Below are 22,642 nucleotides of genomic sequence, written 5' to 3'. Positions count from 1 at the left end.
GGGGTACGGAACCGGGCAGCCGGCCTCGACAGAAGGGTGCGAAGAGCCGTTCTAAAGGTGCCTGCCCAAGAAAGGCCTGCAGGGTCTGCTGCTGCAGCTCTCCTTCTTCGGGTAAATGAAGCCCAGACCACTGGTTTAGGGTAAAACTGTCTGCTTTATGCGTTCGTTCCAAAGGACAAAACTGTAAAACCCTCATACAATAAAAGCAGCCGTAAACCAGGTCCTTCACAGAAGTGCTCGGATCCCGGATCACATTCTTGGAGTACAAATACAAGGACACTGGGAGAGTGACGCTTGTCAGCAACTTGTCTTCCCCACCTGCTGTGCTAGCAGAAATAAAAAACAGAAATCAAACAGAAATCACTTCCAAAAAACAACAGGTTTTTCACATGTAGGAGTGCTTACTTGAGGACAACCTGGCCTAAACCAAAATGAGCCGCTCATCCTGATGGAGGAGTTTCCCAACTTTGGTGCCAATTTAAATTAAATGCTTTCGGTCACTACCTTAAATTACAGTTTTGGTTTTTTTCCCTGTAGCCAATAAAACAATGTCTTACTGCTTTCATTTTCTTGTCCTTATCCACTAAAGAAGTAGTAACCAACCCAGTTTCCAGAGACCACTAATTTGCCACTCCCTTAAAAACTGGCTCAAATACAGTGACAACAAAACCCATCGCTGTCAAAAATACTAGTCGCAGCCCTTAGATTTCTGACACTCAAGGAGTGAGGTCTCATTTTTAACAGAACAACACTGTTAACAAGGTTCTGTAACACCTGTGGAGTAAACATATTTCAATTCAAGCCTGAGACATCAAGACAGGTTAAATTCACTGCATACAACTTTGTTCCACTGAAGTCAACGCTTGATTCCTGCCTGGCAAGAAGCCATCTAAGCTATATATCCCCTTAATTCTGCTGTCTGAGAGACTAATTTTCCCCTACTAACAGGCTAAAAAATAGACTACTTTTCAAATGCATTTTAAACCCACTATAAATTAGATATTCTTACCAACTAGACATCATTTTCAGAGGAATTCCACACCCACAAGGAAAAGATATCTGTACATCTCAGTCACACGCAGCAAACTGACCATATGCTAACACCTCATCTCCCTCAGCTGCAACTATCATGTTGTAGGAAAGGGGCTGTCACTGTGCTTCCAGAACCAGCTGCGCAATCAGCTCCTTGGCATCCTTCATGCTGGAGGAGATCTCAGAGCCATCCTCTGCCACGTGGGTACCGATCAAGAACATCTTCCTCTTGTCCCCAATATCAGACAGTGCCAGAGCATCGTGGATATCGGTGATGCAATATGCGCCTTCGAGGTCCTGATACACAAAACCAAAATGAGCCTGTCAGTTGCATGAGGTGGTAGCACCATTCCTGCTTTGAGCCACTGCCTTTGTCCAGGGAGAAGGGTCTCAAGGCTCTGTAGGCACCATTCTTATGTACCTTCTACGAGATCAAGTTCCCATGCCCTAAAATACTCGGGGGGGAAAAAAACCACTATTATCCTTAACCTAATTTACTCCCAAAGAAATACGGGTACAGTTCTGTTTCTAATAATCCCAGGGTTTCTGATAACAATGTAAGACTGCCTGTACAAGGCAGACAAAAATCTTGCTGGCCCAAGACCCCAGTCACCCAGCAGAGTCAGAAGAACAGGTCAAACGTGCAACAGTCAGTCCTTGCATACCTTCTCAGCCACCAGCATTTCTGACTCTGGGACACAGGGAATCAGCAGCAGCATTTGTGTTTGATGAAGCCAAAGCCTGCGCTTTGCGTTCAAGAGTAACACAAACGGCTACTAGTAACATGCCTAACTTACTAGCAATTTAGGAGGTAACAATGTAGAGCAAATCAAGCACACAGCATGATTGAAATCTGGGCTTAAAAGCCCTGAGCTGTTCTGTTCTCTGACTGTGCCATAGGCGAATTCTACTTCAGGTACAGCATCAGTCACTGGCACTTTCACAAAGATCTTGGGAGAAAGCACTGCCTCGTGAAAAAAGCTTCTCTCATGTGCCAGCAGCAGCAGCCTTACACAAGCAACCAACCAGACAATGTGAACAGAAACAACAGTGCTTCACTTCGTGGCTGCTTACTAAGTGAAGCGGCACTTCTAGACAGACATTCAGAACAGAAACCTAACTCCACGTCTAACTGTGGTCTCCCTTACAGCTGTCAAACCCTGCAACTCTACAGTTTTCAGCATTATTTCCACCCACGGTTCCAATTACACTGTCTCCAAGCACAGGAGCCGGATCTTGAAGATCCAAAACTCAACTTCACATAATTTTATTTTGTGGTCAACAAGGTGTCCCAGAAAGATCCCCAGCTCCCAGCCATGTAGCCTGCTTTCAAGGCATGAAGCCTCCTTTGCAAGGCTTTGTTGCTGTTTTCAGACCTGCTGCCAGCCCCAGCTCAGCTACCAGCAGGGAACTCTTACCTGCTTGTTGGCTAGAACCACCACTGGCAGGGTGGAGTTGTTCTGAATCAGTTGATGAAGCAGCTGTTTTGCCACAGGCAGTCGGGCATGATCAGCCGAGTCCACGACATAGATCAGCAACAGCACTTTGGGCAGGTACATCTTCCAGTACGAACGCAGACATTCACTGCCCCCGACTGGAAGAGAAGACAGCACCACAAGATTCACCAAGTAATCCAGGCAGCACTGCTCCTAGAGGTGCAGACAGCAGGCCCTGGGCTGAAAGACCAAGGTACTTGGGTAACCAAAAACTCAGAAGGATTTGGGCTACTGTATATGAGACTGGAAATAGCTCTACTTTCCTCAGTCAAGTCGCATACCGGTATGTGTGTATGTTCTGGGAAAAAAAGAAATCCATTTTAAGCTCTTATTTTGAGAGAATTCTGGGTTCAGTTTCTTTATAGTCGCTTTCTGCTCTGTTGGTTCTCGCTCTCAAGCTAGTAGGGAGATTAGGTTCAGTGTCCATAAACACCATGTGACCTATCACCACATGCACATCTCATCTTAAGACAAAGCAGACCTACAATTTCCAAATAAGAAATTTAGCTCTGAGGTGGGGAGGGCTCTGATCAGTTTTGTATGACACTAGGGACTAGTTCAAAACTCCCACAGCTTTCATACTGTCAAAAACCAGAGGTGATTAGGAAGAGAGAAAAATCAAGTCCCAGCAGACTCTTCAGGCAACCCTTAGGTGATGGGAGAAATCTTTGCACGGGACACATTTCTACCTGACCCCTTCTCTGCTGGATACAGAGGAAAGCTGTCCACCTTCAAAACTAGGTCTTATAATAGTTCTGTGCTGAAACCATATGCAGCAAGGTGCCCGAGACTGTTGCTCCCACCCGAGGACAAAAAGAATTTGGTAGTTTGCTGGGTTTGATAGGAACAGGAGTAGCAATGGTATATTAAGTATTTCAAATGTGTTTTCAATTCTCCAGGTCTTCTCCTAGGTACACTGCAGAACAACTCGCTCAAGAGTAGTGAAGTACTCAAAAGGCATGGGTGAGTCCCCCAAATGCAGCAAGTTTACAAAGCAATGTATTTGGGGTTCCCTATAATTGTCTCCTGCCTTGTATAGAAGCTCTTTTCAAAACTGACTTGCTAGTCAGCCATCTTGTACTGCACTCAGTGACTTTGATCTGTTTCAAAGCAATTTTGCTTTCACTAAGTCAAAATGATCCCGTAGTTTCCAGAATGTAAAAAAGGAAGCAACATTTCCCATTAGAGCATGCCTGGTCTCCTTCAAGAGCCCCAGCGTATCTGCAGGCGGAACTGCAAGTCTGACGCTGTCAAAAGGAGCCAAAGGGCTGTGACTGACATGTCACACTTGGGGCAGATGCCTCTGGTTCTGTACTGTGATGTTGTGTGGGCTCATCAGTGTTCCCTCTGTTAAATATATTCATGCATAGCATAACCCAGGGGTCAGCAACCTCGCAGAGAGCATTTTTATTTCCCAAACCAGTAGGAACTCAGCAGAAACCAGGAGCTCCTATCCCTTGCAGAGGCAAGATGTCACCCACTTATCTATACAAAGAAAAAGACAATAGTTTTCTATCTATCTAAAGCCAGTACAACAAAAACCCTGCTGTCTGCTGATCATCTTGTGCCTTGTGATCACAGCACAGGCTGCTAACCCCTGGGCTAGGCGACGGTACAGACTGGATAAGTAACCAGATTAGAGAGCCATGCACAGATTTACCTGGCTGAAACTGGCCTGAGACATTTCATTTCCCATGGGTCATATCGCAGCCATCACATCTCAGTCACTACCAACCTGGACCAGAGAGGGAAGGACAACTCAGAAACAATAGGTTCTGCTGTGGGGTGCGCTGTGCCCAGGCCATCCCCAAGGAGAAGCAGAGATACTGCGGGTTTCTCTAGGCTCTGCTGGGCAAAGCACTTCCCAGTAGGTGACACAGGTGTCTCACACCTACTAGGAGAGAGGCACAGACCACAAGCATCTCTGGAGAGATTATTTTCCTAAGACACCACAGAAATTCCTAGGGCAGTAGGACTGGGAATGAAACTCTGCCTTAGTGGCCTCATCCTCACATCCTGAAGACCTACCTGGGAACAGCACAACACCTTTAGGCCTGCTGACAAAGGTATGGAGGCATCTATGGGCTCGCTGCCAACTGAGCCAGTTGAGCACTGGTACAGCACAGTGCAAAAATAGCAGGAGGCAAAGGGCAGCTTCTGCCTCCAAAGAGGACTGGCACCGATGAGGCTGGGATGTCAGCCTCTCTGCACTAGGGACAAACCTGACTCCAGGGCCTCTACCTTCCCCATCAGCTAGCTGCACCTAGAACAGCTGTGACACCCCAAAAGCATCACAAGAGATGCTCTCTGCAGGCAAGAACAATACCCAAACATCAGTGCCAAGGACACACAAAAAAATCAGCGAAAACCTACAGACATTCAAAAGCTATTAAAGACTAGAAAATACCACTTATGAGGCTTTTGAACGAAAAGTGTACAAAGCTTTTCTCTTCCCCCTCTTCTTCCACCTGATTATTTATTCCTCTTCTGCTCTTGCCCTTTGCCAGGCATGAGCACCAAGGAGAAGCTGTACAACACACAACAGCTAGGGACCACAACGTGGGGCTTACTGGGGACACCTCTGCTTTGGGCTGGTTTCACACAATCAGGCTTGTCAGCCTTCGCTCTCTGGGAGCAGAACTCCCTGGAGAACAGGCCTGAACAAACACAGACCTCCTCTAACAACAGTGTATCACCTCCTTCAAGAAGTGGGGTGGGAGAGCAGAATCCACAAGGAAAAAATAATCCCAACTTTGCATTATCAGAGTAGTCATGAGGGAATATGGAGGTTTTAAAACATGGGCCTGATCCCAAGGGCACAGGATAGGAGCTTATTTTACGTTCTGTGCTAAAACAGGTTCACTCACTCTCCAAGAACTCCATCTGGGACTCTTCGGTGCTGACACAGACAGCATTGAAGCCCTCGGTGGGAGCCACGCTGCGCTTGACGTGGTTAGTTGCCAGGCAGTGGAGAACGCTGGTCTTCCCAGCCCCATCCAGGCCCAGCACCAGTATCTGCTTGCTGTGTCCTTTACCCTGCAAAACCATGGCAGCACGCTCAGCCAGGGACATGTGCAAAGCTTCGCAGGGCTGGCGGAACGGAGGGGTACCGGGGTCTGGGGCGAACAGCAAACGCCACTTCATGGTGGCGGTGGGCTCCTGCGGCACAGGTACGGGCCGCGGCGCAGGCCAGGCGGAAGGAAGCCGGGGACACCCGCCAGCCCCGGCCCGACCGCACGGAGCTGCGGAGCGGAGCGGAGAGAGTGACCGCGGCCCCGGCTGCCCGCCCCGGCCTCAGGCCCCGCCGCGGGGCCCGCTCGCTCCGAGGCGGCCGGGAGCGGCGCAGCCCCGCCAGAGGCCGCGGGTGGCCTCGCTGCCGCCCGCCGATCCTGCGGCCTCACCCGCCGCTCCCTCCCGGCTCCGGTACCTGATCGCCGGCGCCGACAGCGGCCGCAGGGCGAGCGGCCGCAGGGCGAGCGGCGGGCAGCGCGGCCCGTCTCCGCAGGCGGGCCCAGGCCCAGGCCGCGCCGCCCGCCGCGGCCAGCGCCGTCCCGCACAGCACGGCGAGCCGCAGGCGGGTGTCCATGGCCGGCCCGCACCGCCGCGCTCCGCGGCCGGACACACGCACAGCGCGACACACGGAGAGCTCCCCCTGCAGCCCCAGGCGCCCGCACGGCCGCCCCGGCAGCCCTCAGTGCACGGCTCCCTCCCACAGCTGCCGGGTGCTGGGAGGCCGAGGACGCCCTAGTGCCAGGAAAGCAGAGCCAGCCGTTTCGCACCCGGCTTTTTGCTGTTACAGGCAGCCTTTCGCTGTTGCTGCCGCTCCTGCTGCTGCCCTCTCCCCCACAACGAGATTTGCTCCCAGCTTGCTTCTACCTAGGCAACCATACCGGAGGCAGACAGCCAGCTCAAGGCTACAGCAGTGCTGCAAGGTACCGTTTCCATCTGGTCAGAGTTTCAGCCAGGTTTCACCAGAGATGTCTGGAAAATGCAGTCCCATTCTCCTCCAAATCACCCTCTCCAAATCACCCTCCAGAAACTGTATCACTGCAGCATAGCACTCACTCTCCTGTACTCACCAGCTGCTGGCTAAGAGGGGGCACATCACCCAGACAAGTCATTTACAACAATCCTTTCAATTCAGCACACATTCGGCAGCAAGTCGCCCAGGCATTCATAAAGCTGTTTTCTCTATCCTCTGTCCCTTCTTCTCAGAGCGCAACACATATTCAGGCCCCTGCCAGATGCTCCTATTGTACAGTCAAGGTAATAAAGACTGGATTCTTCTCAGTACATTTTTACTCCATGGGGACTCAGGTGTTTAGTTTGGGGGTTTGTTTCTTAAGCTACTGTAACATTTCCCTTGCTCCTCACCTCTTCAGGCCTGTAAATTGACAAAAAAGCTTTCGCCTTTTGGGCAGACATCTGACAGCTCTCCCCGAAATGCTATTTCTATCCATTGAAAGTCTACATATGGAAAAATGTTTTTGCTATATTCAGACCAAACCAGAAGTTTCAAGAGACTTGGGGGATACCTGTGGGGTGCTAGGACAGTAGACATCTTCCATCTCACCGCCAGCTTCCACTTGAGAAGTGCAATGCCTCTGCAATGCAGCCCACCACCACAACCAGCCACTTTGTTTTCGCTCACTCTGGTTTTGCCAAGCCCACTAGAATAAGGCAGCTGGCTTGCAGAAAAGGGGACACTAAATCAGCTGCCCCACACTTCACCATGCTTTCTCCTAACAGCCTTTTTCTCCCTCTTCAGATTATCTTCTGTATAATCTGACTGTATAATCTGTGCTGTTTGGTGGTCAATGACTGACTGGGATGAGACACAAAACACAGTGCTTGCATCATACATAGAGACCTTGTCAGATAAATCTGTTAAAGACCTTAACTAACATATGCAGGAGGAACACACAACTACATTTCAAGAAGTTCTTGGTTATTCCACATCTTTTAAATGTTTGGGAACATGGACGGATTTCTCTTTAGGGGCTGCATTTGAGTTTGATGGCAACACCCTAAGTCACAGTGGGGAAAAGTGTGAGGAAGGCAACTTGGTGAGCAGACACATCATGGTGCCTACACCAGCCCATCGCCCCCCAGACCACTGACAGGCACGACAGAGATCCGGATGCCAAGTGTCTTTTGCCAGCACTTGCTTTTGACCTTTATTCTGCAACCAGCATCACTTGTTGAGGGAGGTTACACATCCTGCTTTTTACCACCCTCCTTTAGCCCCTTTCTTCTTCTTCTGTTGCTGTTTCTTCTTGGTGGCTGGGGCACCAGCGGGTTTTTGGTGCCTGGGAGGGATGACGTTACTTGTGGCTGATACAGCTGCAGCGCTGCCGGGCCGAGGGGAGGTAGGTGGGCTGCTGGCGGTCCTGCTGGCATCCCTGCAGAGAAGATGAGAGAGATACCACGTGGGTTCACAACCACCTGCAAGATGTAGCACCACTGCAGGAAGCTGACAGCCAAAAATAATAGCTGCCCCATAAGATAGCATCAGGTAGCATTATGTATGGGAGGGCACTCGTGCAAGGAGATCTTAAACAAGCTTCAACATACATATTATAGAAGGGCTGAAGGGTAATGGTAACATGTCTCGAAGGGCAGGCAATCACCTTCTAACTGATGTTCACTAGATAGTGTAAGTCCCCAACAATGAAAGCAAGGCTAACTTTTGAACAGACAGGTGGCAACTCCTCCAACACAGGAGAAGCCTTCAAGGCCTCCACACTCAGGCAGTGCAAACCCAACATCCTTCTCTCTCCTCAACCACAAACGGATCTTTGTGCCAGCTCTCCTTGCAAACACTGCTCAAGCTGACAGTGCCACAAAAGGCTTTTCATGCTTCTGTTTTGAGACAGCTGTGTAAAGAGAAATTAGCAGACGGAACTGGCAATTTTCTGTGTTGCTATCATTTTAGAAGTACTTCCTTCTCTCAGATGCTAGTAAGTCACTATCTTGCTGTCAGGCCTCATACACAATGATAAACCCTGATTCCAGCTCACATAATCAGTGTCAACTTAGAAGGAAGTATAGTGTTTTCCCAAATCATGGTGAGCGTTTATCCAGCCACTTGAAAGCAAATAGCTCAAGAGAAAGCATGCAAAATTCACGTCATCATCAAAGCAAAGAAAAGCACATTAAAAGACTATGGGAATTTTGTTTGCACCTTGGCACCTTCAAGCATACCTATCATTTTGGTCTTCAGCAACCTATGAGGATCTTTGGAAAGAAGGTTCAAGTGGCAAAGTAGTTTCAGTTGTGCTACCCACAGCTGATAGGTGGTTCTGGTGCCAGAACCACAGAAAAACAGCACAAACCCAGCCCTCCCAGCCACCCAGGAGTGACTCCCCACACCGAGCCCTGCAAACTGGGTACTTACAATTCAGAGGAGCCAGCTGTGGTTGAACCCTGAGTCCCCTTGCCAACCTGATCCTTCTTCTTGCCCTTCTTCCGTCCACGATAGTAGGAACGCTCTCGCATTGGAAGCCACCGCTCAGGGTCAGGAGTCACCTTGGGGTCATAGTTCTTAGGCAGCTTTCCTGCAGAACATCCAGTGCCAGGAAATGAGATTCGGGCCACCACATCAGAGAGGCATCACCAAGGGATACACATGGGATGTCAGTAGCTAGGAAACGCAAAAGGCCCAGCAACCCACATCATCCTATCAGGGTGTTGCTATCACTTCCACGGAAAAATACCCCATCCAGACAAGCTATCGTGAAGATCTGTGTTCACAGGGACCCAGTCCCAGCGAAGAGCTCCAGCTCCTGGGGAGGTGAAGGGTGGCTATTTGAAGAAACAATCTGGTGAGCTCTCTTGAGCTGTGCCGTGTTAACAGCTAGGAAATGAAACTTACCCTTCTTTTTTTTCTTCTTCTTCTTCACGTCCCCTTGTCTGAAAAGTAAGAAGGGAAACAGCCACTGTAACACAGCATGGACACAGCAGACAAATCAACTGAAAACTAGCTTTGGAAGAAGCTAAACCATTCCCATTTCCCTCAAAACTCATCTACTGCTACCTGAAGCTCCTTCCAGTTAAACAATAAGCTCCCTTTCCACCCCCTTGCCTTTTACAACAATGCCCCCACCACACCTGGTGTGGGTTCTTGTGCCACCCCAAAGAATGGCTGCACCAGAACTACAGCAGCCTTGGTTTACCCTTGCTCCTTTTGCTGGTTGTCTCCAGTGAGCTTCCCAGCTTTCTTCCGAACATAGGTTGCTCCATGGGAGTTCTCCAGCGCATCAACATCTACTTTCAGTGACATGGTGTCTGAGGAAGGCAAGTGTTTGCTAAGACTGCAAGGGAAGAGTTCAGGGATACAAACCAGCAGACAGCAAGCAAAAAGATAAACACGCAGGTTTGTCCAGATAGCAACAGGCAACTTCGGCTCGAACAAATTCAGCCTGTTAGCAATGCAGACACCAGGCATGGGGCTAGTTCCAGCTCTCTAACCAGCTTTCCTATGCAAGCTGGAATGAGCCGCTTAATTGCCATTTGCCTCATTTTTCCCTCCTTTGATATGGTGATAGAAACAGCAACTTCCTCTGAAAACTGGTCAGGGTGGCAACAGCAGTATGAGAACCTGATATTGTGGGTCAGTGACAGCTTAGCCATATTTTATTTGGCACAGTCCTGCATTACTACCACAGGCTTAAGATTCCAATAGAAAATATGGAGAACCTCCTATTTTTGGTTCCACCTAGTCTTAAGTTATCACTTCTGAGAGAGGAGGACGAAGACAAAAGGGTCCTGGGATCCTGCAGTAATCAAACCAATCAGGGAAATAATGTAGCTCCAGATAACTCGATCTGGATATGCAGCTGTTCTGGAGATGTTCCTTGCCTTTCTTCAGGTGAGAGTGTGTCTGAATTCCCCACACTGCTGAAATCCAAGGGAGCAATGCCCAAACACCTCTTCACTTGCTCTGATACCACCAACAAAAGGATACACTTTAGCTTTTTCAGGGTCCACCAAGGAGTAGGCAGAGATGAGCTGTGCCAGAGTATGCACATCTTTTGGGTTTTGCCTTTGTAGGGGAAAAAAAAGGTCCAAGTTACCAAGGTACACACTCATCCCTACGACTGGTATCACCATGCAGTGCTTGCTGCTGCAGCATAGCTGCTATCTGTGGGGAGTGGCACATCAGTGTGTGGTCTCCTCCAGAGCACATCACAGGTACGGACAAAGGGAGGTGTAGACATCTCTACAGTATCGTGAAGCCAGCAATGAAAGACAAAAATCCCTCAGGTCCCAATAGCCAAGGCAAGAGAACAGTCTCCCCCAGAAAAAAAGTGCCTATTAGGCACTAAAACCATCCATGGTTTATGCAGCACTACAAAAAATGATGCATCCCAGACCCCAGTGCAACCTCCACTGCACACAAGGGCCCTCTGGGACAAGTCAACCAGGTTTTCAAGTGAACATTAGCTACAGATCAAATTAATGATCCTCCCCTCTTTCCTAAATATAGGTTTGAATTGGAGCCCCTGTGCAAAAGCAACTCTAAAGGAGGGCAACCAGTCAACCAACATTGTCAGGTACTGCCTAGCACCAGCCAGCTTGCAGAGGTCTCTGGGTGGAGACCTCCCATTCAGCAAGCACCCAACTCACTTCCAGAGCTCTTCCAAGTCGCTGATTGCTTCTTTCTTCCTGCCATGCTTTAGTTTGAAGTTGGCAGCTTCCCTTATCAGCGACAAATGGACAGGAGACTTTGGCTAAAAGACAGAGCAGCCATAATTAGTTCCTCATTATTGTAGCATGGATCCCAGCTCTAGCTGGCTTTAACCCCCCTGACCTGGCCAAGGAGAAATGAGTTAGCATGCTGTCATGCAGAAAGTAGACCACCTTTGCACTCTAGGATGTGAGGCAGAACTGCATGGGACAAGGGAGCTTGCTGCTCCACAATGTTTTCTCTTCAGGGAGAAGGCCTGATTGCTACATTTGTGCACCCATTGTCCTTATTCTCCTAATCTAACAGGAACTGCTGCTCCCTGTTTGCAACCATGTACGATAATGAAACAGGGATAAAATGAATGCTCACAAAACAGGAGATTGCGGATCTCCAGTACTCCAACTGGATGAGCTGCTGGGGCTGTGTAACAACAGGTAAAGCTGAGCTGGACTAGCTAGAAAAGACTGGGACAAAGCTTTGCACATTAGCTCCTCTGGTCTGACTTGCCTGGAATTGCTGATACCACTGGATAGCCTGTGTGAAGACCTCGATTGCACTGTCAATGTCCTCTTCGTGACTGTACATTGTCACCAACGCAGACACCTGCAAACATTCAAGAGCAGCTTATAGCAGATCCTCACAAAAGCTGTGTATAGCCAGAGAGTTAGCAGTTAAATGATTGGATATCCTAAAAGCAGACTCAACGCGTGCTTTGTGCTCTGTCTCTAAAAACCAGCTGTGGTAATGATCAGGATACCAAGGAGAGGCCTTCCTACCCAGGTCCTTCCCAAAGAAATGTCCCCACCAATCTTTCTCCTATGGTACAAGCTTAAGGCTGCATTCACAGAAAGAACCTTCTTGTCTTGGCACTTTCTTGGCTTGCCACTGGATGCAGTTTCATAAGAAACTATTTTTCTTCCCTCATTCTCCATCCCAAGAGCAATGAGGAAAAAAAAGCAGCACTGATGAGATGATACACACACCATCTGCTTGTCTACATACCAGTCACAAGTGGAGGTGACCCAGGGCAAGGAGCTGGTATTAATGACTGCCCCCACAAATTACTTTGATAATTTGCACTTGCAATTGGAACAGACCTGCAACTGTCAGCCTCTGCTCAAGATGCTTACATGGTACACTTGAGTATATTCAAGGTCATCACACTTTACTGAAAACTAGATGTGGACATGTTTGCGGACCAGGGAGATGCTGTGGGCATGAAACATATGGCACTTTCTCCCTAATGCCTGTTGTCCTAAAGCTGCTTCAAAACTTTCCAACAGCAGCTGCTCCAGTCATGTTATGCAAGTAAATCCAGGCAACACACAGGTGTGAGGGATTGTAAGAGTGGGAGCACAGGCAGAGAGCATCTCTGCTGACCGGCAAAGTACTTCTGCAGCAAAATTCAGGCCACCCGATGCAAGTTATAATCCCACCTTTATCCAAGACAAGGAAGATGGCTCAAATTCCCTGCAGACACTCAGGTCAAATGAAAACCAGAAGGAAGAGGCAACAGGGAGCAAGCAGTACAAAGCTGTGCTACAAGGGAAAAACCTCACACAGTTCAGATTGAGTTTTGCTTACCATACCAGGCTTGTGCTGCAGTTCTTCTATGCTCCTCAGGATCATGCAGGCTTTGGTGACGCTGCCTAGAACAGAGAGACAGTGAGGAACATGCTGTGAGTGGCACAGTGCCACTCATCCTGCCAGTGAACTTCCAGCCAAAGGTGAACAATGGGGACACAATGATTTCCTTCTCAGAATACCTCCCCCATTTCCAAGAACAAAAGACAGTTTTCTACACAAAAGACCTTTCTGTCCTTGCCACATCCTCCAAGGGTTCAGCAGCAAGTTTTTGCAAGCAGGGTTTTCTCTTCCAGGAGCAACTCTGTGCTGCCTGACTGTATAACAGGAATGGTAGCATCAGAGAGCCCCACACTGCTCCCAAGACCCTCCTGCCCCAGAATAGAGTCAGTGTGGGCACCTCTGTCATGGATCTGTGGAGCCTGGACATCCAGACATTAAGTTATAATCTCTACCCTGCCATAGCCATATATATAGAACACCCAACTGAAAGCATCTCTGCTCTGCACCCCTGTCACAACAGCGACTGCAACAAAGATTGCCCTAAAGCCTGTTTTTATCACCCCTTGTACCACTATCGTGTGCACACTTCCCAACAAAAGACAATACTGGATACCTTGAGCAATTTTTAGCTGGGCCATCGTCAGCTTGATCTCAGCTGCATTGGCAGGGTGCTGGTCTGCAAAGTCCTGAGAGTCAGAGGAAAGAACAATTCAACATATGTGTGGGCACCAGTCTGCTCCTCTGGTGGATCATATCTCATGCTCAGTCACAGCAAGCTGGCAAGAGCCAAAGGAAGCTTTCCAGCACAGGCAGGCCTCAGCACACACCAGAGGAGCGTCTCAAACTGTGCCAGTGGCCCATCGACCTCTCAGATTTCCACCCCAGACCACTCACCCCCTCCGAAAAGGAGGCTGTTGCAAACTGCTTGCAAGCAGAGCAGCAGAGCCCACTGCTTACCCTAGAAGTCCACTACAGCTTCCTAAGCATAAAAATCAGAGGTGCAAGGGAATTATTTCCCTTTAAAAGCAGCATTGTTCAGTTTGGTGTAAATGCTTTCCAGCAACATTACACCAAACCAAAATAAGCACAGTCAGAGACCCCTGGAAATTTAAACCAAACAAAACAAACAAAGGGAAACAGCACATGAGAACACAAATCACAAGTTTAAACGTAGCTTGGCCAAAGTAGTACTCTCTCTCAACCTACCTGCAGAAGCCCCACAGCCTTTGCGTGCTGCTTCTCGCGACACAGTTGGGCTGCCTGGATAAGCACAGGCAGCAGATGCTCAGGGCTCTGCGACTGCAGGCTTGCTGACAGCTTGCGGCACTGATCTGCCTGAGGAGTGGGAAGAGAGAATACACTTTTCTCAACCTCTGCAAGCACCTAACATATCAGTTGTACCTAAGAGATGTTAGTGATGGCTTCCTGAAATGTGTACACAGAACCAAGAAAAAGCCCTCTTAGTAGCACTTCAGATGCATCTAAGAACCCACACACACACCTTACATCTCCCACTCATCTCCACATCATCCTCCCTACAGCAACACTCAAGTAAGTACACAGTTGGCTGGCTGTTCTTTTCAGGATAATTTTTTTTTTCTTCTCACTTGCCTAAACTAACACAGAACAGCTGCATATCCAGTTTTGTTTGGTCAAACTCCTGTGGAGATTGCTGAATCACTAGCTACATACTGCAGATCAGTTTCCCCTACCTGGTTAGTGTACATTGCCAGCAAAGCTTTGTTGAATTCAATTGCCTGGAGTTGTTTCTTGGAGAGCTTATGCTCAACACCTTCTGCATTGGTCAGCTTCACCTTTTTCTTTGAGTCAAAGACATTTTGGTCCTGGAGAAATCATACATCATGAGAAGATTTCACTACATTCCTTGAAGAAGAAAAGGCCTCTGGGTCTGAAATTTAACTACTGTTTAGGAAAAAGACTTTCCTGGTTATCCCCCTTCCCTCCACAGAAGCAGAGAAGCAGGCTGAGGAACCACCAGGAAGGGCCACATTGAGAGCAGCAAGGTAATTCTATACCTTGTTAATTGTGATGATGTTATTTGCAATGACAGCAAGCAGTCCTACATCTGTTGGCCTGCAGATAAAAAAAGCAGAAAGAGCATTGTTATTAAACAGTGGCCTCTGTACAGATGGAAGACTGAGCATTTGTTTCAGAAAAGCCCTTACTTCAACTTGATTATTTGATTGTAGAGCTGTAGAGCGTCCTCTGTGCGACCCTGAAGTTGCATGATATAAGCCATCTGACCATGAATAATGGCCAGTTCAGCCTCAATGTCTTCCTCTGTCACATCCTGAAGGAAAATCAAGGCAAAAAGAATAAAAGTTGCTGCCTCACCTCTCATTCCCTGGCTTCAGCACTCTTTTGGCAAATGTCTATGAGCAATCTCTGTCAGTATTAGCAACAAAGTACCCCAGCCACTACAGGTAAAGGTTGTTGCCACAGCACAAATACAAGCACATCTGGGTTAAACCAGGAGAAAATAAAGTTTCATCTGCTCTTGCAAGAATCTGAAGAAACCCTTAACTTGTGCACTGAAACTGTCCCTCTGTTTGAACCACCACCAAGTTTCCTATGTCTCCCAGCACCCACTCAGCATCTTCATCCATAGCAGGGGTGGCTCACAGGGAGTTTTCAGACAACTGTACCCATCCTGCCTGCACCAGCACAGGTAACTGTGCAAGGGGCACAGCAGCAGACAGCCTGCAGTGTTAGCTGCCCTTCTGTAACCACCACAACTGCTGCCCCAGCCTCACAAGCGGGAACCAGCAGCAGTGGCAGCTCTTGCTGGGTACTGTCGCAGAGCAGCTTTGGCTATCATCTGGCTATCAGCGCTACACTTTATGACTACACCCTCGTTCATGCTGCTGCAAAGTAAACACTTTACAGAACAACATCAAGAACTTACAGAGTCTTCTGATAGCGATTGGCGGCACAGCTCTAGAAGGAAAACAAATTGAAGGACACAATTTAGAAGGCTTTATGGGAAAACAACAGCACAGAAGCATGAGGAAACATACACTTTTTTCATGTATCCCTGAAACTTCTGCAGCATTACAAGGGCACATCAGACTACAAGTCTGATGACAGATGAGACTGAGCATGAGGGAGAAGACTAGATGATGCAGAGGAAACAGCAAATGCACAGGAGATACTGCTCCTCGCAGAGCTGCCTTCCGAGAGTGGAGTCTCATCCTTCTCTCCTGAACAAATTTCCTTAAACTTAGCTCCTGATCTTTTTCATAGGGATCACTTGGCTCCAACTGCTCACCATCTTGGGAGTTATTTTAAGTGCTGCAGCCTGCAATATTCAGATTACACTACCCTTTACGGGGCAGCAATTCCATCAATTTTCAATACAGATACCAGTCACTTCTTAACTTTCTCATACACCTCACCAGAACATCACCTGTTTTGTTCTCAAAAGGACTACTATCACAGCACATAAGTTCAAATTACACAAGCTCAATAAATCAGTTATATGGGAGAGCTGCTATTCTAACATTAAAATCAGGACAGAACTGACCTATTTAACTGCAAGAACAATTAGATCAGAAAGAAATCAATTTTTCCCAGCTTTTTTTTTTTAACACACACACACAAAATCCCCCTTTCATCCCGTAGAAAAAAATTCTCTTTGCAAAAAAAGCTCATTTATTGGCTTATACTAATTTCATACCTAATTCAGACCATGAAGTATTTATAATTTTTGTAGTATATGTTTATATATACTAACGATACCAAGAGTTAGAATAGGTTAAATATCTCACGCTTACAAGAGATTACACTAACATCTACTTCAAAAAACTGCTCAAAGGCATTGAACACCAATCAAGGGGCTGTAAAAGAGCCAGGAGATGCAACATGCCACACGGCTCTGGAAAAGAGCTGCAGAGGAATGCTTCTACAAAAGCATCAGTTCTGTCAGGAACCATCTGGAAACTTACAACAAATCCTGCTGTTGGTCAGTTTTTAAATTTTAGAAACCTCTTTCTCTCTGATTATAGAGAACAAGTACCTGCTTCTGTCACACAAAGCTCCCCTCTCACCTGACCATGTTTTTACCTTCTGCTTTCTGTAGTTTTTTCATTGCTTCATTCAACTTTCCTTGCCCAATCAATGCACATGCACTGTTATAACACAGCTCGTAGGTAGCTTCTCGAAGGCCCAAATCCTCCTAGCATGAAAAGCAAATGTAATACCACATAAACACCAACTGATCTATGCAGATTTGACAGGTAACAGACACAAACTATAGTTTTCATGTACATTCAAACTATTCCTTGCAAAATAAATTGAGAGGCAATTTTAAAAGGGCACACACCTGGCAAATAAGTCATAGTGCAAAGGATCTTCCCTCACACTGCACAGCAAAGTCAGAGGCAATTGACAAGGCAGCAACAAAACTCCAACCTGAACCTGGGGACTACTTAGGCTGCTGAAAGAGGGCAGGTAAGAACTGCTGTTCTAGAGAACTAGAAAGTGGATCCACAGTGCTGAACAGAAAGCTGAGCATGCTGTGCACACCTCCAAGGAAAAGACTTCTGAAAAAATGAGAACATTACAATCTGCATTGCTCATTAACAAAAATATTCCCAAGCGTGGCTGGGTGATCTGGGCAGTTAAGTTTTACTGTGGGCAAGACAGTAATGAGACAGAGGAAAGTCCTGGTCACCACAGGTATTATGCCTAGTGCAGGCTCAGAGAGATGCACTTCTTGCTCTGCTGTGACACCTATATAACCCTATATAACTCTTCAATCCCCCGGAACAATAACAGCATTTATTCTCCCATACAGGGGAAACCACTCAGTGATCTTCAGTACACTCAGAAGTCATTAAGAGACAGAACACACTTCCATCCTGTTATAGGTCTATGATTCCATATCTCTTATTCCTTGGCTCTTGTTCTTACACACGCATGCACATACTTACCGGCATCACCTTCTCCCATGTGCTTTGTGCTGCCACAACAGCAGAGAGGTTGGTTTTTCTCTCTTCCTCATACTCATCCTGGGAGTTGCGGATGAGATCCCTGTACGCAGCCAGACAATCATCGTAACGCTCCAACCTGTACAACTGAGAAGGGGAAGAGATTAGCCTCCAGAAAAGTATTTCCTGTGTGTGATAGTAACTACAGCCTCCTTCCTCCCTCCCCACGGACTGGCAGCAGCAGAGCATCATATGTTTTAAGCTGAACATTACTAACATTTGCTTCTACCTTTAAGGCAAACTCTATAGATTATATCTGCAAGGACGACTAGCGATGCCAGATATCTGCACACAAAGGGCACAGTTGGTACTCCTAAAAAAGCTTTGTTGAAAGCAGTTTACACAGTTTTGTCCTCAAACAGCCTTTTTCCAGATTAGATCACCACTCTATAAGAAAGATTAAATGAATTGTCTTTCATGCAGCTGAGAGAAAACAGTCGATTCTTCACAAAACTTTTCTGATCAACCAGGGAGAAACCAGAGAAGAAATGCGACTTCTTTTCTGCTTCCCGTCTAACACCTGAGATGTCACATCCCACGAACCACTCCTGAACAGATATCTAATGCAAGCAGACAGCTTAATCACAAATCTCATCAGCTCTCTTCCATCCTCCAGCCCCTTGGCGAGATGGCTACTATCAGGCCAGACCCAGGAAGGCAGAGGGAGTCACAAATGTACTGCTTGGGTTCAGTGGCAATAAGATGATGATTCTGCCTCCAGCAACAGGCGACTGAAGCTCCACAGAAGTTGGAGCAGTTGGGAACTGTACCTCTCCTTACCTTCAAGACAGAGAAGGAAATTCTGTCCCCATACTTGTCCCACTTTATAGAGGAGGGACATATTATCCAGCATATTAAACTCCCACCAGGAAGAAAAGCTTGTAATTACCACTTGTCCATAAAGCTCCTTCAGTTTGTCTGTCTGCTGACTGGCACTCTGAATGGTCTTGAGAGCATTTTCAATACGATTCAACCTGTATTCACAGTAGGCCTTCTCAAAGGCAATAACATCACTGCAAGGACAAGACAAAGGCTGAGAGCAGGCACTGTAGTCTTCATTCAACAGTGTTCACCACCCTGAACACAATTGTTTAAGCAGTGCTGATTAGTCACAGACTGCTACATTCCCAAAGAGCCAAACACCAGAGGTGAGCACATGATCCCACATTACTGAATTATGTATCTGTCGAGCACTGAAAATATCTTAAACCTACTTTGTGTTCAACAGAGAAGGAATATGAAAACTTCAACTAAAAGAAGAGGTTCCTTTTCTCTGTTGTTTCCAGACAAACAGCATTTCAAGTCCTCATGTCCCCCCTCACCTCCTACTGATTATGCAAATTAAATGCTTAAAAGTAAAACAATACCAAACTTCGTTATGGGACGACTTCTTAAGGAGAGGGCATATCATTACTGCAAAAGATTGTTATGGCAAGTTTTCAAAGGCAATCAACCCACACAGAGAAAGGAAATGGTATAAAGCACAGTCCCTCTTATAGTCTGATACTAAGCCAATGGTTACATTAACCTATTTTGAAATATCAGTGCAGCAAATGGGTTTGCTGATGTTAATATAAAATTGGCTTCAAAGCAAGCTCATACCAGAAGGGAAGCATTACCAAACAAACGTAGCCTTGAACGCTGTGTTCCGCCTACCTCCTGCGTTACCACCGAAGCCAAAGGAAAATTAATCAGTGATTCCCTTAGATCATCACTGGTGCCACTTGTCACCAGCCATTTCTCTGACTATTTAAAATTATCTTGGCCTAGCTGAGTATTGGGGGAATCCGAAAACAAACGAATGGCATCAAGAATTAAAGCAAAGCAGTGCGCCAGCCTCAGTGCAGGACAGGACAACACCAAGGCAGAGCAAGAACCACTGCTTTCCCTGTTCTGCAGGATACAAAGACAGACACACAGAACAGCAAAGCTAAAGAAATTATAGGGAAAACTCCGAAGCCAGTTGAATTTAGAGAAATTACTCCTTCTCCTCACCATATACTAAAAAAATAAGGTAAAGAACTTAAATTAAACACCTTCCATCCCAGGAAAGAAGGAATTTGTGAATAAGGTAATTATTTTTTTTCCAGACATGAACATAAACAAGGATAGGCTTCATCACACTGATATTACTACACACTTTTCTGGGAAGTTCCTTAACAAGAGCAAGATCTAAAATAGAAACATTTTGCTGCCAGGCACCTCTTGGGTAGCAATTTTCATGCTAGTCAGTGCAGAAAGAGCATTTTTATTAGGAAGAAAATTAGAGTTTGCTTAATGACACAAACAGGAAACTTGACTTGTTTACAAGGTCCTGATTTTGAGAACACACACAAAGGGCTTGCACCACCCCAAAAATTGAAGCAGTACCTTCATGCGGGCAAAGAAAAAGACCCCAGGAAGAAATATGATGAGACGGCCAAGCAAAGCTGACAGCTCACTGCCACTGGCAAGGGCTTCTCCCTCCTTTCTCCACTCCCCACGAGATCTGTCCTTTTCCCTTGTACATGGTGCTCAACCACATCAACAAGCAGAATCAGCTCATGAAGGTGGCTGAAAACAAGGTTAGGGACAATTCCTTCAACAGTAACAGTGAGATGTTAGACTGTCTTCAGCTCATCCAGACTACCACTCATACCCAGAATAAATCAGTGTTTCACTGAGAAGCCCAATCCCAATAGTCCTAAGCACTTCCTGCTGCCTATCAGCTCTCGCCACTGAAGCTGCAACGGCTTCTCAAGGACTTGCAGCTTCATTTTTTGTAGGGTACAAGACGCGACTCACCTGGTTAACACTTTACTGTGAGTGTTGATTACGCCAAGGGCTTCCTTGAAATTCCCATTCTGGATAAGACACACTACTTTACATTGAAGTGCAGTCACATCATCTTTGCTGATCTGCAGTACTGGAGGAAAAACCTGTCTCACACAACAATCTAACTCATTATCAGACACAATAAGGCTTTTTAGAGCCATATGTTGTTACACTTGCAAAAATCCATAATAGAGACCAGTCATGTCAATTTTAAAAGGGTCCTGGCATGGCTTGTTTTGGCTTGTATCATCAAAGAAATCCTATCAGCATAGAAGAATCCACCATAAATACTGAAATTACTTGAAGTGACCACTGGGCTAACATGCCTGGAACAGAGCTGCACCAAAGGAGCTGTACACACCTGAACAAACCTTTCATTGGCATTTCAGTTCCAGGCAGAGAACACAGTGCCAAATCTGGAGTGCCACGTAAAGCACACACAGGAAGAACGGCACAGAAGAGTCTGGCTCTAAGCTGGTAGTCACTTCACATGCTAATGTTTTCTGCCAGTGGAAGACAGTGATGGACAGCTATGAGAGAGACATAAGTTTTGGTATTTGTTCCTTTCATGTGATCCCAGCCCTCAGATCTGCCCAGACAGGACATGAATCCCTGCTCCCTACAAACAGCAAAGTGAGAACTTTTAGCCACAAGGTGCCCTGTATTGCGACCCCATTTTGGGTGCCAAACTACCAAAACGGCTCGTCTCTCTGTGGCCTCTCACTGCTAAGCCAGTTTCCGCTCCAAGTCAGTTGGCCCATATGCCCAACACCCCCGCTCCAATTCTCAGGGGCGAAACCCCTCCTTCCTCCCGCGATCCACACCGAAGGCTGGGCCCGCAGCAAGGGCTACGCGACGCCACAGAAGCACCGGCGGTGCGGGAGCGGGGCCTGGGCGGCTGCCCCGCTCGGCTCCCACCCGCTTGTGCCTCCCCACCGCAGCTGCCGCCCGGGCAGAGGCCACGGGGAGCGACGGCGGCCGGGAGAGCCGGGAGGAGGCCGTCACGAACGCCAGGAACGGCCCCGCGCCCGGCCCGCACGCAGCCTTCCCCGGTTGTGTGCGGCTGGGCCCGGCGCCGACATGGCGGCGGGGGAGCGGCACTCACGCGCTCGCTCGCTCGCTCGCTCACTCACTCTTGTTAACGGACTTGAGCGCGCGGGCGAAGTCGCCGTTCTGTCCGCAGCGGTTCACCTCGCTCCACAGCGCCGCCGCCGCCCCTGCGCCGCCCGCCGCCGCCGCCGCCGCCATCTTGGAACCGGGAGGAGAAACACGTCGGGAGGGCGGGGCCGGCGGCTGCCCCGGAAGCGGAAGGGCCGCGCGCTGCGGCCGCCACGTCGCTAGGGCCCCGCCGGCCCTCCCGACAGCGGGCACGGGGCGCGTCCCCCCGCCGAGCTGACGCACGGTGATTTCCTTCGTTGCGCTCAAACTCTGTGCTCCGAGACGGGACACAGTGAGTTCTGCTTGATTTCACGGGAAAACTGTGTGCGGCTGCAGCGGCTTCATCACTGCCGAGTTGGCTCAGCTCCACTCCTCTTCCGATGTTTTAACTGAATAGCTTCTTTTTTCAGTTAATATTTTAACCGATTTCTTTTCCTCACTCAGAATAAACTAAAATAATAATAATAAAATCAACAGATGCGACCAAAGAGAGCATGTGTGGGGAGGGCAAAGGGAGCAATTGCCCCCGCCCTAGAAGAATCTTCCACAAGTTCCCATTATTTCCTTCTACTAAAAGACTGCCATCAGCCTTCAAACTTCAGAAATACCATGAATGATTACACATATTACAAAGATGTTTTATAAATCAACGTTATAAAGTTATGTCAGTGGGCAAAGATGGCCAACCTGTATAATAGAATCACAGAATCAGGTTGGAAAACACCTTTTAGGTCGTTAAGTCCAACCATTAACCCAACACTGCCAAGTCCACCGCTAAACCATGTCCCTAAGAACCTCATCTATGCACCTTTTAAACCCCTCCAGGGATGGTGGCTCCACCGCTGCCCTGGGCAGCC

General features: G+C 47.7%; 2 protein-coding genes across 4 annotated transcripts; both read right to left on the bottom strand.

The window, feature by feature from the left end:
* Window positions 1–108: 108 nt before the first annotated feature.
* Window positions 109–6,114, bottom strand: ARL9 (ADP ribosylation factor like GTPase 9). 3 transcript variants are annotated; one of them, XR_010606139.1, is made up of 5 exons: window positions 5,956–6,114; window positions 5,396–5,564; window positions 2,451–2,626; window positions 1,010–1,329; window positions 109–326 (listed from the first exon to the last, which is right to left on the bottom strand). XR_010606139.1 is itself a non-coding variant. In XM_065634292.1 (4 exons), exons 1-4 carry the CDS (start codon window positions 6,112–6,114, stop codon window positions 1,150–1,152), a joined length of 684 nt encoding a protein of 227 aa, XP_065490364.1. In that variant the 3' UTR covers window positions 114–1,149. The 3 variants fall into 3 exon arrangements, 2 of the variants coding, with proteins under 2 accessions (XP_065490364.1, XP_065490365.1); XM_065634292.1 differs by having other exon boundaries at window positions 114–1,329; XM_065634293.1 differs by lacking the exons at window positions 5,396–5,564; window positions 5,956–6,114 and adding an exon at window positions 4,189–4,263 and having other exon boundaries at window positions 116–1,329.
* A 1,564-nt stretch (window positions 6,115–7,678) lies between these two features.
* On the bottom strand, window positions 7,679–21,903 carry SRP72 (signal recognition particle 72). The gene is made up of 19 exons (XM_065633591.1): window positions 21,761–21,903; window positions 20,598–20,718; window positions 18,703–18,826; window positions 17,757–17,900; window positions 16,888–16,999; window positions 15,731–15,762; window positions 14,991–15,115; window positions 14,841–14,898; window positions 14,517–14,648; window positions 14,011–14,139; window positions 13,418–13,490; window positions 12,802–12,866; window positions 11,725–11,820; window positions 11,157–11,260; window positions 10,495–10,572; window positions 9,704–9,841; window positions 9,403–9,440; window positions 8,926–9,085; window positions 7,679–7,930 (listed from the first exon to the last, which is right to left on the bottom strand). The coding sequence occupies exons 1-19, from the start codon at window positions 21,873–21,875 to the stop codon at window positions 7,756–7,758; spliced, it is 2,019 nt and encodes a 672-aa protein (XP_065489663.1). The 5' UTR covers window positions 21,876–21,903; the 3' UTR covers window positions 7,679–7,755.
* Between the last annotated feature and the right edge of the window lie 739 nt (window positions 21,904–22,642).

The sequence above is a fragment of the Caloenas nicobarica genome, chromosome 4 (assembly GCF_036013445.1).
Source record: "Caloenas nicobarica isolate bCalNic1 chromosome 4, bCalNic1.hap1, whole genome shotgun sequence".
In the NCBI taxonomy this organism is placed as follows: Eukaryota; Metazoa; Chordata; class Aves; order Columbiformes; family Columbidae; genus Caloenas; species Caloenas nicobarica.
This window is presented reverse-complemented; position numbering and strand designations above follow the sequence as displayed.